Below are 15,575 nucleotides of genomic sequence, written 5' to 3' on the forward strand. Positions count from 1 at the left end.
TTGGGATTTTGGGGTGGGAAACGAGAATTCCAAAGGGAATTTGGGATGGGAAACCAGAATTCCAAAGGGCTTTTCCATGGGAATTTGGGTGGGAAACCAGAACTCCAGAGGGATTTTCCATGGGGATTTGGGCTGGAAACCCAACATTCCAAAGTCCTTTCCCATGGATTCCAGGGGCTCGGAATTCCCGTGTGGAATTCCCGCCATTCCCACCCCCCATTTCCATCCCAGTTCCTCCAGGAATCCCTGGAATCCATCCCGGATAAATCCTGGATTTGCCCCTTGGTGTCCGAGGCCTTCCGGCAGCTCCGCGCCTCCGACGGCTCCCAGGAGGAGAAGGTGAAATTCCCGGAATTTCCCCGCCTCATCCCGAGCTTTTTCCCGCTGCAATTCCCGTTTTTTGGGTTTTTTCCCCAGAATTTCCTGTACCGGTGCCTGGGGACGGCGCTGGGGCTGTGTCCCAGGAAGGAGCTGGTCCGGAGGCAGCTCCAGGAGCTCCTGGAAAGCGCCCGCTGCCAGGAGGAGGCCGAGAGGGAGGTGAGGAAAATCCTCGGGAATTCCGGGAATGCCGGGAATTCTCCTGCTGGGGAAGGGGGGGGGTGAATTTCCTGTACCGGTGCCTGGGGACGGCGCTGGGGCTGTGTCCCAGGAAGGAGCTGGTCCGGAGGCAGCTCCAGGAGCTCCTGGAAAGCGCCCGCTGCCACGAGGAGGCTGAGAGGGAGGTGAGGGATCCGGGAAAATCCTCGGGAATTCCGGGAATTTCGGGAATTGTCCTGCTGGGGAATGGCGGGGAAGGGAATTGTGGGTAAAATCCTGGAATTCAGAGGGAATCGTGGGTAAAATCCTGGAATTCTGAGGGAATTGTGGATAAAATCCTGGAATTCTGAGGGAAACTGTGGATGAAATTGTGGAATTCTGAGGGAATCCTGGAATTCTGAGAGAGTCGTGGGTAAAATCCTGGAATTCTGAGGGAATCGTGGGTGAAATCCCGGAATTCTGAGGGGTCATGGAATTCTGAGGGAATTGTGGATGAAATCGTGGAATTCTGAGGGGATCGTGGGTGAAATCCTGGAATTCCGAGGGAATTGTGGATAAAATCCTGGAATTCTGAGGGGATCATGGAATTCTGAAGGAATTGTGGATAAAATCCTGGAATTCTGAGGGGATCATGAAATCCTGGAATTCTGAGGGATTGTGGATAAAATTGTGGAATTCTGAGGGAGTTGTGGATAAAATCCTGGAATTCCAGGGAAATAGTGAATAAAATCCTGGAATTCTGAGGGAATCATGGGTAAAATCCTGGAATTCCGAGGGAATCGTGGATAAAATTGTGGAATTATGAGGGAATTGTGGATAAAATCCGGGAATTCTGAGGGAATTGTGGATAAAATCGTGGAATTCTGAGGGAGTCATGGGTGAAATCCTGGAATTCCGAGGGAATTGTGGATAGGAGTTTGTGGGGATGGGGGGTGGGGGGGGAAATTGTGGGTAAAATCTTGGAATTGTGAGGGGATTGTGGATAAAATTGTGTAATTCTGAGGGAATCGTGGGTGAAATCCTGGAATTGTGGATAAAATTGTGAAATTATGAGGGAATTGTGAGTAAAATCCTGGAATTCTGAGGGAATTGTTGATAAAATTGTGGAATTCTGAGGGAATTATTGATAAAATCCTGGAATTCTGGATAAAATCCTGGAATTCTGAGGGAATCGTGGGTAAAATCATGGAATTCTGAGGGGGTCATGGAATTCTGAGGGAATTGTGGATAAAATCCTGGAATTCTGAGGGAATTGTGGATAAAATCCTGGAATTCTGAGGGGATCGTGGGTGAAATCCCACAATTCTGAGGGGTCATGGAATTCTGAGGGAATCTTGAATAAAATCCTGGAATTCTGAGGGAAGCATGGGCAAATCCTGGAATTGTGAGGGAATCGTGGGTAAAATCATGGAATTATGAGGGAATTATGAGTAAAATACTGGAATTCTGAGGGGATCGTGGATAAAGTAATGGAATTCTGAGGGAATCGTGGGTAAAATCCTGGGATTGTGAGGGAATTGTGGATAAAATCCTGGAATTCCGAGGGAATCGTGGATAAAATTGTGGAATTCTGAGGGAATTGTGGATAAAATCCTGGAATTCTGAGGGAAGCATGGGCAAATCCTGGAATTGTGAGGGAATCGTGGGTAAAATCATGGAATTATGAGGGAATTGTGAGTAAAATACTGGAATTCTGAGGGAATCCGGCATAAAGTTTTGGAATTCTGAGGGAATTGTGGGTAAAATCCTGGAATTCCAGGGAAATAGTGAATAAAATCCTGGAATTCTGAGGGAATCGTGGGTAAAATCCTGGGATTGTGAGGGAATTGTGGATAAAATCCTGGAATTCTGAGGGAATCGGGCATAAAGTTGTGGAATTCTGAGGGAATCATGGGTGAAATCCTGGAATTCCAGGGAAATAGTGAATAAAATCCTGGAATTCTGAGGGAATTGTGGATAAAATCATGGAATTCTGAGGGAGTTGTCGGTAAAATTATGGATTTCTGAGAGAATCGTGGACAAAATCCTGGAACATGGATAAAATCCTGGAATTCTGAGGGGATCGTGGGTAAAATCCTTGAATTCTGAGGCAATTGTGGATAAAATTGTGGAATTCTGAGGGAATTGTGGGTAAAATCCTGGAATTCCATGGAGCTCCCACTCAGATCTTGGGATTCCCAGCTGAAATCATGGAATTCTGAGGGAATCATGGAATTTTGAGGGAATTGTGGATAAAATCCGGGAATTCTGAGGAATTTGGCGATAAAGTTGTGGAATTCTGTGGGAATCGTGGATAAAATCGTGGAATTCTGAGGGAATAATGGATAAAATCCTGAAATTCTGGAGAAATCGTGGCTAGAATCCTGGAATTCTGAGGGAATCATGGATAAAGTAATGGAATTCTGAGGGAATACTGGATAAAGTAATGGAATTCTGAGGGAGTCGTGGGAAAAATCCTGGAATTCCATGGAGCCCCAACTCAAATCCTGGGATTCCCAGCTAAAATCCTGGAATTCTGGGGAAATCTTTCTAAAATCCTGGAATTCCCTGGGATTCCCAGATAGAATTCTGGAATTCCCTGGGATTCTCAGGTAAAATCCTGGAATTCTTGGGAAATCTTTCTAAAATCCTGGCATTCTGGTTAAAATCCTGGAATTCTGTGGGATTATAACTGAACTCCTGGAATTCCTTGGAAATTCCAACTAAAATTCTGGGATTCCGTGGAATTCCTGGGGAAATCTATTGTAAAATCCTGGAATTCTGTGGTAATTCCATGGAATCCTGACTGAAATCCTGAAATTCCTTGGAAATTCCAACTAAAATCCCAGAATTCCCTGAGAAACCCCAGTTAAAATCCTGGAATTCCTTGAAAATCCCAACCAAAATCCTGGAATTCGGTAGGAAATCTCAACTAAAATCCTGGAATTCCCTGGGAATCCCAACTCAAAATTCCAGAGTTTTTGGATCAATTCCTTCCTGGAGCCGAGGTTTTTCCATCTTTTTTCCATCTTTTTTCCATTTTTTCCACCTTTTTTCCACCTTTTCTCCAGCTTTTTCACAGCTTTTTTTCCATCTTTCTTCAGCTTTTCTCCCAACTTTTTTCTGCTTTTTTTTTTTGAGATCTTTTTTCCCAGCCTTTTTTCCATCTTTTTCCCAGCTTTTTCCAGATCTTCCCAGATTTTTTTCAGCTTTTCCCCCCACTTTTCCTCCCACTTTTTTCCCACTTTTTAACCAGCTTGTTTTTTGCTTTTTTCCAGATTTTTCCAGCTTTTTTCCTGCTTTTTCTTCAGCTTTTTTCCATCTTACTTTTTTTCCCAGGTTTTTTCAGCTTTTTTCATGCTTTTTCCCAACTTTTCCCCAGCCTTTTCCAGCTTTTTCATCTTTTTTCCATCTTTTTTCCATCTTTTTTCATCTTTTTTCCAGCTTTTCCCAGGTTTTTCCCTCTTTTTCCAGTTCTTTTTCCATCTTTTTTCCCCCACCTTTTTCCAGCTTTTTTCCATTTGTTTTCCAAATTTTTCCATCTTTTTTCCACCTTTTTCCCTGCTTTTTTTCCACCTTTTTTCCCATCTTTTTCCAGCTTTTTCCCATCTTTTTCCAGATTTTTCCATCCTTTTTTCCACCTTTTTTCCTAGCTTTTTTTTCCCCACCTTTTTCCAGCTTTTCCAACACTCCCAACCCCCATTTTCCTGCAATTCCAGGCACAAAACCTCCAAAATTCCCTGGAAATCCCATCCCAGCCCGGAATTCCCTCCCAAAATCCCTGGAATTCCAGCTGGAAATTCCCTTAGCACACCTCAGGAGCCGGGAATAAATCCTGGAAAAACTCTGGGAATTCTGCTCCAGGGTTTTTTTCCCGGAATTCCCTCAGGGTCTCTCGTCCTGCTTCGGGATCTGCGCCCGGAATCACCTCGAAGAAACTTTGGAAAAATTGGAGGAATTTGAGAAATCCGACGTCTTCAAGAAATCCCAGGGCTTGTTCAGCATCTTCAAGGTGGGAATTTTCGGGAAAAATGGGAAAAATGGAAATGGGGAGGGACGGGATCGGCCTCGGGTTGGGATTTTTTGGGAATTTTCCATCCATTCCTTGGCATTTCGGGAGGATTTCCATGATTTTTATGGGAATTCCCTGATTCTGGAATTCCACAATCCCAAAATTCCATCATTCCTTTAATTCCCCAATTCTGGAATTCCACAATTCCACGAGCCCTTAAATCCACGATTTCTTAATTCCATAAATTCCATAATCCTATAATTTCATGAATCTGGAATTTTGTTATTTTCCATGTTTTTCCATGGTTTTTCCTGTGTTTTTCCACATTTTTCCATCCTTTTTTCCACCTTTTTTCCTAGCTTTTTTTTCCCCACCTTTTTCCAGCTTTTCCAACACTCCCAACCCCCATTTTCCTGCAATTCCAGGCACAAAACCTCCAAAATTCCCTGGAAATCCCATCCCAGCCCGGAATTCCCTCCCAAAATCCCTGGAATTCCAGCTGGAAATTCCCTTAGCACACCTCAGGAGCCGGGAATAAATCCTGGAAAAACTCTGGGAATTCTGCTCCAGGGTTTTTTTCCCGGAATTCCCTCAGGGTCTCTCGTCCTGCTTCGGGATCTGCGCCCGGAATCACCTCGAAGAAACTTTGGAAAAATTGGAGGAATTTGAGAAATCCGACGTCTTCAAGAAATCCCAGGGCTTGTTCAGCATCTTCAAGGTGGGAATTTTCGGGAAAAATGGGAATGGGGAGGGACGGCAACGGCCTCGGGTTGGGATTTTTTGGGAATTTTCCATCCATTCCTTGGCATTTCGGGAGGATTTCCATGATTTTTATGGGAATTCCCTGATTCTGGAATTCCACAATCCCAAAATTCCATCATTCCTTTAATTCCCCAATTCTGGAATTCCACAATTCCACGAGCCCTTAAATCCACGATTTCTTAATTCCATAAATTCCATAATCCTATAATTTCATGAATCTGGAATTTTGTTATTTTCCATGTTTTTCCATGGTTTTTCCTGTGTTTTTCCACATTTTTTTCCATATTTTTCCCACACTTTCCCCCTTTTTTCCACATATTCCCACATTTTCCCACTTTTTTCCATTTCCCCCCGTATTTCTCCCACATTTTTCCATATTTTTTCTGTTTTTTCCTTGTTTTTTCCATGTTTTCCCCACATTTTCCCATATTTTTCCATGTTTTCCTCCCATTTTTCCCATATTTCTCCCCCCTGTTTTTTCTATATTTTCCCTCCATTTTCCTCCCATTTTCCCTTATTTTCCCCCTATTTTTCCTTATTTCTGCCCCATTTTACCCCCCATTCCCCTCATATTCCCCCCCCATTTCCCTTCTCACTCTCCCTGGTTTTCCCCCCAATTTTCCCATATTTCCTCCCTATTTTTGCCCCGTTACCTCCCCTCATTTCCCCCCATATTTCCCCCCATATTCCCCCATTTTTGTCCCTATTTTCCCCCCATTTTCCCCTCACTTCCCCTATTTTTACCCCCATTTTCCCCATATTTCCTCCATGTTTTTCCCCCATTTTCCCCCCATATTTCCCCCCATTTCCCCCCCACTTTCCCTATTTTTACCCCCATTTCTCCCAGGTTTTCCCCCATTTTTTCCCCGAGCAGGAGAAGCAGCGCGGGGCGCTCCTGCTCTGCTGGGGCCGCGTGGCGGCGGCCGCGCCGCCGGAGCTGCTGCGCGCGCGCCTCGAGGGGCAGCTGCTGCCGCGCCTGCTGCGCCACGCGCACGCCAAGGTGGGTGCCAGGGGTGGGATTGATCGGGGATTGATTGGGCATTGATTGGGAGTTTTTCTCGAGGGGCAGCTGCTGCCGCGCCTGCTGCGCCACGCGCACGCCAAGGTCAGTGCCAGGGGTGCCAATCAGTGGGGATTGATTGGGGATTGATTGGGGATTGATCGGGGATTGATTGGGGATGTTTCTCGAGGGGCAGCTGCTGCCGCGCCTGCTGCGCCACGCGCACGCCAAGGTGGGTGCCAGGGACGGTGATTAATGCTGATTTAATGGGGATTGATCGGGGATTTATTGGGGATTTATTGGGAATTTATTGGGAATTTTTCAGGAATTAATTGGGGATTTTTCAGGAATTTTTGGGGATTTTTCAGGAATTTATTGGCAATTTACTGGGGATTTATCAAGGATTTATTGGGGATTGATTAGGGATTTATCGGGGATTTATTGGGGATTTTTTGGGAATTTTTCTCGCGGGGCAGCTCCTGCCGCGCCTGCTGCGCCACGCGCATGCCAAGGTCAGTGCCAGGGCTGGGGTTTGTCGGGGATTGATCGGGGATTGATTGGGGATGTTTTGGGGATTTTTTAGGATTTTTTCTGTGATTTATTGGGAATTTTTGGGGAATTTTTCAGTAATTTATTGGGATTTTTTTTAGGAATTTATTGGGAATTTTAGTTAATTTATCGGGGATTTATTGGGGATTTTTTGGGAATTTTTCTCGCGGGGCAGCTCCTGCCGCGCCTGCTGCGCCACGCGCATGCCAAGGTCAGTGCCAGGGCTGGGGTTTGTCGGGGATTGATCGGGGATTGATTGGGGATGTTTTGGGGATTTATTAGGGATTTTTTAGGAATTTATTGGGAATTTTTTCGGAATTTTTCTGCAATTTATTGGGAATTTTTCAGGAATTTATTGGGGATTTTTTGGCAATTTATTAGGAATTTCTCACGAATTTTTTGGGAATTTTTTAGGAATTTATTGGGGATTTTTTGGCAATTTATCGGGGATTTATTGGGGATTTAGTGAGGATTGATTGGGGATTTATTGGGAGTTTTTCTCGAGGGGAAGCTGCTGCTGCGCCACGCCCGCGCCAAGGTGGGTGCCAGGGCTGGGGTTTATCGGGGATTGGTCGGGGATTGATTGGGGATTTATTGGGAATTTTTCAGGAATTTATTGCAGATTTTTCAGGAATTTATTGAGGATTTAATGGGAATTTATCGGGGATTTATTAGGATTTTTTTTGGAATTTTTTAGGAATTTATTGGGAATTTTTTTAGAATTTTTCTGCAATTTATTGGGAATTTATTGGGAATTTTTTGGGAATTTTTTAGGAATTTCTTGGGAATTTTATGGGATTTTATTGGGATTTTTCAGTAATTTATTGGGAATTTATTGGCAATTTATTGGGGATTTATTGGAGATTTATTGGGGATTGATTAGGGATTGATTGGGGATTTATTGGGAATTTTAGTTAATTTATCGGGGATTTATCGGGGATTTATTGGGGATTTTTGGGAATGTTTCTTGAGGGGCAGCTGCTGCCGCGCCTGCTGCGCCACGCGCACGCCAAGGTGGGTGCCAGGGATGAGGTTTATTGGGGATTCATCAGGGATTTATTGGGGATTTATTGGGAATTTATTTTTTTGGCAATTTATTGGGGTTGGGGATTTATCAGGGATTTATTTTGGATTTATCATGGATTTGTTGGGTATTTAATGGGGATTGATTGGGAATTTAATGAGGATTGATCAGGGATTTATTGGGGATTTATCGGGGATTTATTGGGGATTTATCGGGGATTTTTTGGGAATTTTTCAGGAATTAATTGGGGATTTTTTGGCAATTTATTGGGGATTTTTTGGGAATTTTTCAGGAAATAATTGGGGATTTTTTGGCAATTTATTGGGGATTTTTTTGGAATTAATTGGGGATTTTTTGGCAATTTATTGGGGATTTTTTTTTAATTTATTGGGAATTTTCTAGGAATTTATTGGGGATTTTTTGGCAAATTATTGGGGATTTTTCAGGAATTTTTTGGGAATTTTTCTCAAGGGGCAGCTCCTGCTGCGCCTGCTGTGCCACGCCCGCGCCAAGGTCGGTGCCAGGGGTGCCAATCAGTGGGGATTTATTGGGGATTTATCAGGGATTTTTTGGGATTTTTTTGGGATTTTTTTAGGAATTTATTGGGAATTTTATGGGATTTTTTGGGGGATTTATTGGGAATTTATTAGGGATTGATTGGGGATTGATTGGGGATTTTTCTCGAGGGGAAGCTCTGGGGTTTATTGGGGATTGATCGGGGATTTATTGGGAATTTATTGGGAATGTTTCTCAAGGGGGAGCTCCTGCCGCGCCTGCTGCGCCACGCCCGCACCAAGGTCGGTGCCAGGGACGCCAATCAATGGGGATTTATTGGGGATTTTTCTCGAGGGGAAGCTCCTACCACGCCTGATGCAGCACGCCCGCGCCAAGGTCGGTGCCAAGGGTGCCAATTAATGGGGATTGATCAAGGATTTATTGGGAATTTTTTAGGAAATTTTTGGGATTATTTTTGTGATTTTTTAGGAATTTATTAGAAATTTATTGGGGATTTTTTGGCAATTTATTGGTGATTTTATGGTAATTTATTGGGGATTTATGGGAATTTAGTGGGAATTTTATAGTAATTTATTGGGAATTTTTCGGCGATTTATTGGGGATTTTTTAGGAATTTTTCTGCGATTTATTGGGAATTTTTGGGAGTTTTTCAGGAATTTATTGGGGATTTTTTGGCAATTTATTGGTGATTTATCAGGGATTTATCAGGAATTTATTGGAGATTTATTGGGGATTTATCGGGGATTGATTGGGGATTTGTTGGGGATTTAATGAGAATTTATCAGGGATTTATTGGGGATTTTATGGGAATTTTTTAGGAGTTTTTCAGGAATTTATTGGGAATTTTTTAGGAATTTTTCTGCGATTTATTGGGAATTGTTTAGTAATTTTTCTCGAGGGGCAGCTCCTGCCGTGCCTGCTGCGTCACGCCCGCGCCGGGGTTGGGGCCAAGGGTGGGATTTATTGGGGATTTATTGGGGAATTTATCGGGGATTTATTGGGATTTTTTTAGGAAATTTTTGGGAATTTTTTAGGAATTTATTGGAAATTTATTGGGGATTTTTTGGTAATTTATTGGGAATTTTTTGGGACTTTTTATGGGAATGTATTGGGGATTTATTAGGAATTTGTTTTTGATTTATCAGGAATTTATTGGGGTTTTTTCTGTGATTTATCAGGGATTTTTTGGGAATTTATTGGGGATTTATTGGGGATTTATTGGGGATTTATCGGGAACTTATTGGGAAATATTTGGGAATTTATTGGGGATTTTCTGGGAATTTTTAATGAATTTTTTGGCAATTTTCTGCGAATTTTAAACAACTTTCGAGAAATTTTGTGGGGTTTTTTTTGGGGAATTTATAGGGAAATTTTCCGGAGTTTATTGGGAATTTTTCAGGAATTTTCTGGGAATTTTCCAGTAATTTTCTGGGAATATTGGCAGAATTTTCCAGGATTTTCAGGGGATTTACCAGGAATTTTCCAGGATTTTCCAGGAATTTTATGGGAATTTTGCAGATTTCTGGAGAAATTTTCTGGGAATTTTGGGGAGATTTTCTTTAATTTCCCAGATTTTTATGGGGATTTTTTTGAAAATATTCCTGGAATTTTTCAGCAATTTTTTTTTAATTTTGCTGGAATTTTTCTAGAATTTTCCAGGATTTCACAGGAATTTTCTGGGAATTTCATGGGAATTTCCCAGATTTTTGGGGGGGATTTTTTGGGAATTTTCCTGGAAGTTTTCAGGAAATTTCTGGAAATATTTCAGTTTTTAATTTTTTTGGAATTTTAGAGGCTTTCACTGGAATTTTCAAGGAATTTCCTGGGAATCTCATGGGAAATTCCCAGTAATTTCCTGAGAATTTTCCAGTAATTTCCCAGGAATGTTGGGGGAATTTTCTGGGAATTTTCTGGGAATTTTTGAGGAATTTCCTGGGAATGTTCTGGGAATTTTCCAGGATTTCACAGAAATTTTCATGGAATTTTCCAGGAATTTTCTGGGAGTTTTTCCAGATTTTTGGAGGAATTTCCTGGAAAGGTCACAAGAATTTCTCAGGAATTTTTCAAGAATTTTCTGAGAATTTCCCACAAATTTTTCAGGAATTTTCTGATAATTTTCCAGCAATTTTCTGTGATTTCCCAGCAGATTTCCAGGAATTTTCTGGGATTTGGTGGGAGATTTTCCCAAAAATAAAAATAAAAAGTGGTGGGGATCATTCCCAGGGTTTGGAGGTTTTGGGATTGGGTTTTATCCAATGGGATTTGGGATTTTTCCCACTGAAATTTAATTTTTTCCTGTTGGAATTTTGTTTCTTCCCGATGGAATTTTATTTTTCCCACTGAAATTTGGGGTTTACCACTGGAATTCCATTTTTTTCCGGATGGAATTTGGTTTTTCCTTGGGAATTCTGATTTTTCTGATGGATTTTTGGGGTTTTTTCTGCTGGAATTTGTTGTTTTTCCAATGGGAATTTGTTTTTTTCCTGGTTAAATTTAATTTTTTCCCACTGGAATTTCAGTTTTTCCAATGGGATTTTGGATTTTCCTGCTGGAATTTTATTTCTCCCGCTGGAATTTGGGATTTTCCTGATGGGAATTTTATTTTTTCCACCCGTTCAGGTTCTGGGAATAAAAGTAGAGACCAAGGTAGGGAATTTGGGGTTGGAATTTTTCCTTTTTCTGCTTTTTCTTTCTCATTCCGGGCTGGAAGCACTTCCCGAGAAAACGCCGGAATTCCTGGAAAAATTCCCGGGGAAATTCCCAGGAAAAGGGGATGGGAAAAGGCCTTTCCTGGCCCCGATGATCCCGGAATTCCGTGATCCCAGAAATCCACGGCTCCAGAATTCCGGAATTCTGGAATTCCACAATCCCTTAATTCCGTGAATCTGGAATTCCATGATCCCAGAATTCCATCAATTCCATGATCCCGTGTTTCTGGAATTCCATGATCCCGAAATTCCGTGATCCCAGAAATCCACGGCTCCAGAATTCCGGAATTCTGGAATTCCACAATCCCTTAATTCCGTGAATCTGGAATTCCATGATCCCAAAATTCTGGAATTCCACAATGTCATGATCCCAGAATTCCAGAATTCTGGAATTCCATGCTCCCAAAATTCCACTTTCCCAGAAATTCCGTGATCCCTGAAATCCATAAGTCTGGAATTCCATTAATTCCATAATTCCACGATCCTGGAATTCCATGATTCCATTTTCACGTAATTCCATAATCCCACGATCCCATAATTCCATCGCTCAGGAATTCCATGATTCCTTAATTCCAGGATTCTGTCATTCTGGAATTCCAGATTTCCATCCCAGAATTCCTTGATTCCTGAATTCTAGAATTCCATTGCTCCAGAATTCCACAATTCCATGATTCCCAAAATTCCAGAAATCCCAGAACTACACAATTCCACAATTCCAGAATTCCGTGATTCCATGAAGCTGGAATGCCACGATCCCAGAATTCCGTAATTCTGGAATGTCGCATTACCATGATCCCATAACCCAATGATCCCACAATCTGGAATTCCACAATTCCAGGAATTCCGTGATCCCTGAAATCCATAAGTCTGGAATTCCATTAATTTCATAATTCCATAATCCCAGAATTCCATAAATTCCATAACTCTGTGATCCCATCATTTCATTGTTCTGGAATGCCACAGTTCCAGGAATTCCGTAAATTCCATGATCCCAGAATTCCATAATCCCATTACTCTGGAATTCCCGTATTCCAAAAATTCCATGACCCCAGAAATCCATAAGTCTGGAATTCCATTAATTTCAGAATTCCATCATCTCAGAATTCCATAAGTTCCACGATCCCAGAATTCCATGATCTCATAATTCCCTTATTCTGGAATTCCACAATTCCAGAAACTCTGTGATCCTTAAAATCCATAAATTCCAGAATTCCATAATCTCAGAATTCCGTAAGTTCCATTATCCCAGAATTTCATTGTCCTGGAATTCCACTATTCCAGAAATTCCGTGATCCCTAAAATCCATTAATTCCATAATTCCATAATCGCGGAATTCCATAAATTCCATGAATTCCATGATCCCAGAATTCCATGATCCTAGAATTTCATTATTCCGGAATTCCTGTATTCCAAAAATTCCATGACTCCAGAAATCCGTAAATCTGGAATTCCATAATCCCAGAATTCCATAAATTCCATAACTCTATGATCCCATAATTTAATTGGTGTGGAATTCCACAATTCCAGGAATTCCATGATCCCAGAATTCCATGAATTCCACAATCCCAGAATTCCCTAATTCTGGAATTCTGTTGTTTCGTAATTCCAGAAAATTCCCTGACATTTTTGAGTTTCCCAAAGGCCTCCCCAGCCTGGGATTCATCCCAAAATTCCCCAAATCCCCAAAATCCCCAAAATCCCAAAAATCTCCAAATTTCCAAAATTCCCAAATCCCAAAATTCTCAAATCCCAATCTCAAAATCCAAAATCCCAAATCCCAAATTCCCCAATCCCAAAATCTCCAAATCCCAAATTCCCAAATCCCCAATCCCCAAATTCCCCAATTCCAAAATGCTTAAAATCTCCAATCCCCAAAATCCCAAATTCCCAAAATCCCAAAATGCCAAATTCCCCAATCCAAAAAATCCCAAATTCCCAAATCTCCAAAATTCCAAAATCCCAAATTCCCCAATCCCAAAATCTCCAAATCCCAAATTCCCAAATCCCCAATCCCAAAAATCCCAAATTCCCCAAATTCCCAAATCCCCAAAATTCCAAAATCCCAAATCCCAAATTCCCCAATCCCAGATTCCCCAAAATCTCCGAATCCCCAAATCCCAAATTCCCCACTCCCAAAATTCCCAAAACCCCCAAATTCCCAAAATCCCAAATCCCCCCGAGCTTCCCTTGGGACCAATCCCGAGGTTTTCCCATCCCGGGAATTCCGAGGGTTCCCTTGGGCCATTCCCGGGGTTTTCCATGGAATTTTCCCCTCTGGAATTCCCTCCCTGTTCTCCCCTAACGCCTCTGGCTGCCACTAACGGCTTCCCCAAAATTCCTGGGTTTTTCCGTGATTCCTGGGTCTTTCTGCATTTCCTGGGTTTTGCTGGGATTGCTGGATTTTTTTGTGGAATTTTATTTTATTTTATTTTATTTTATTTTATTTTATTTTATTTTGGTGTTTTTTTGTTTTGTTTTGTTTTATTTTATTTTTTTAATTTTTTAATTTTTTAGTTTTATTTTATTTATTTTATTTTTATATTTTATTCTATTTTATTTTTATTTTACTTATTTTCTATTTTTATTTATTTTATTTTATTTTATTTATTTTATTTATTTGATTTTATTTATTTTATTTATTTGATTTTATTTATTTTATTTATTTGATTTTATTTATTTTATTTATTTGATTTTATTTATTTTATTTATTTGATTTTATTTATTTTATTTATTTGATTTTATTTATTTTATTTATTTGATTTTATTTATTTTATTTATTTTATTTATTTTATTTTTATTTTACTTATTTTCTATTTTTATTTATTTTATTTTATTTTATTTTGGTTACTTTATTTTATTTCATTTTATTTATTTTATTTATTTTATTTTATTTATTTTATTTTATTTATTTTATTTTTATTTTATATTTTAGTTTAGTTTACTTTAATTTATTTTTATTTTCTTGTATTCCATACCAGTTTTGTTTTAGGTTTGTTCCCAGGTTCCAGGCTGATCCCAATCCCAATAATCCCAATCCCGATGATCCCAATTGTGCTGATCCCAGGTTTTGGGCTGATCCCGATCCCAGTCCTGGGCTGATCCCAGTTCAGGGTTGATCCCAATCCCAGTAATGCCAATCCCAGTGATCCCAGTTCCAGGCTGATCTCAATCCCAGTCCTGGGCTGATCCTGATCCCAGTCCTGGGTTGATCCCAATCCCGCTGATCCCGATCCCAGTTTCTGGGCCAGTCCCACTGATCCCAGTCCCAGTTCCAGGCCGATCCCGCAGATCCCAATTCCAGTTTCGGGCTGATCCCAATCCCAATTTCCAGGTTGATCCCAATCCCAGTAATCCCAATCCCAGTGATCCCAGTTCCGGACTGATCTCAATCCCAGTTCTGGGCTGATCCTGATCCTGGTTCCGGGCTGACCCCGGTGCTGACCCCGGTGCCGGTGCTGACCCTGGTCCCGACCCCGGTCCCGGTGCTGACCCCGGTCCCGGTGCTGACCCCGGTGCTGACCCCGGTGCTGACCCTGGGGCTGATCCCGGGCTGATCCCAATCCCAGTTCTGGGCTGACCCCGGTGCTGATCCCGGTTCTGATCCCGGTGCTGACCCCGGTCCCGCTGACCGCAGTCCCGGTGCTGACCCCGGTCCCGGTGCTGACCCCGGTTCTGATCCCAGTGCTGACCGCGGTTCCGTTGCGGCCCCTCAGGACCCGGTGCTGACCCCGGTCCCAGTGCTGGTCCCGGTCCCGGTGCTGACCGCGGTCCCGGTGCTGACCCCGGTGCTGGTCCCGGTGCTGATCCCGGTGCTGACCGCGGTCCCGCTGACCGCAGTCCCGGTGCTGACCGCGGTCCCGGTGCTGACCGCGGTTCTGATCCCGGTGCTGACCCCGGTGCCGGTGCTGACCGCGGTTCCGTTGCGGCCCCTCAGGACCCGGTGCTGAAGCTGAGCGTGGCCCGCAGCGTCTCCATGATCAGCCGCGCCCTGGCCTGCGGCGGCTCCGGGAAGAACTCCGGGAAGAATCCCGGGAATTTGGAGAGTTACCCTGGGAGTGACCCCGGGAACGGCCCCGGGAACGGCCCCGGCAGCATCGCCCACAAGGCCGAGCTGGTGGCGCTGATGGTGGTGAGACTGGGACGGACTGGGAGGGGATAATGGGATACTGGGATGGACTGGGATGAGACTGGGATGGACTGGGAGGAGACTGGGATGGACTGGGATGGACTGGGATGGGCTGGGATGGACTGGGATGGACTGGGATGGACGGGTAGGGGACTGGGATGGACTGGGATGGCACTGGGATGGGATAAAGGGATACTGGGATGGGATAATGGGATGGACTGGGACCAAACTGGGATGGACTGGGAGGGATTGGGATGGGACTGGGGGAGACTGGGAGGGATTGGGATGGGATTGGGATGGACTGGGATAGACTGGGATCGGAGAATGGATACAGGAAGGGTCGGGGAGGAATTGGGAATGGG

General features: G+C 42.8%; 1 protein-coding gene across 1 annotated transcript in view; it reads left to right on the forward strand.

Moving 5' to 3' along the window:
- LOC120507319 (maestro heat-like repeat-containing protein family member 1) overlaps positions 1 to 15,246 on the forward strand; it is a gene marked incomplete at its 5' end in the record, with an annotated part of 28,710 nt that extends 13,464 nt beyond the window's left edge. Inside the window, 7 exons of the mRNA XM_039719788.1 lie at positions 232 to 339; positions 418 to 537; positions 4,406 to 4,588; positions 5,124 to 5,246; positions 6,138 to 6,290; positions 10,999 to 11,025; positions 15,022 to 15,246. Of these exons, the coding sequence (XP_039575722.1) occupies positions 232 to 339; positions 418 to 537; positions 4,406 to 4,588; positions 5,124 to 5,246; positions 6,138 to 6,290; positions 10,999 to 11,025; positions 15,022 to 15,246 (939 nt within the window). The remainder of the gene's footprint in view (positions 1 to 231; positions 340 to 417; positions 538 to 4,405; positions 4,589 to 5,123; positions 5,247 to 6,137; positions 6,291 to 10,998; positions 11,026 to 15,021) is intronic.
- Between the last annotated feature and the right edge of the window lie 329 nt (positions 15,247 to 15,575).

This window comes from Passer montanus, unplaced genomic scaffold, assembly GCF_014805655.1.
Source record: "Passer montanus isolate IOZ18808 unplaced genomic scaffold, ASM1480565v1 scaffold422, whole genome shotgun sequence".
In the NCBI taxonomy this organism is placed as follows: domain Eukaryota; kingdom Metazoa; phylum Chordata; class Aves; order Passeriformes; family Passeridae; genus Passer; species Passer montanus.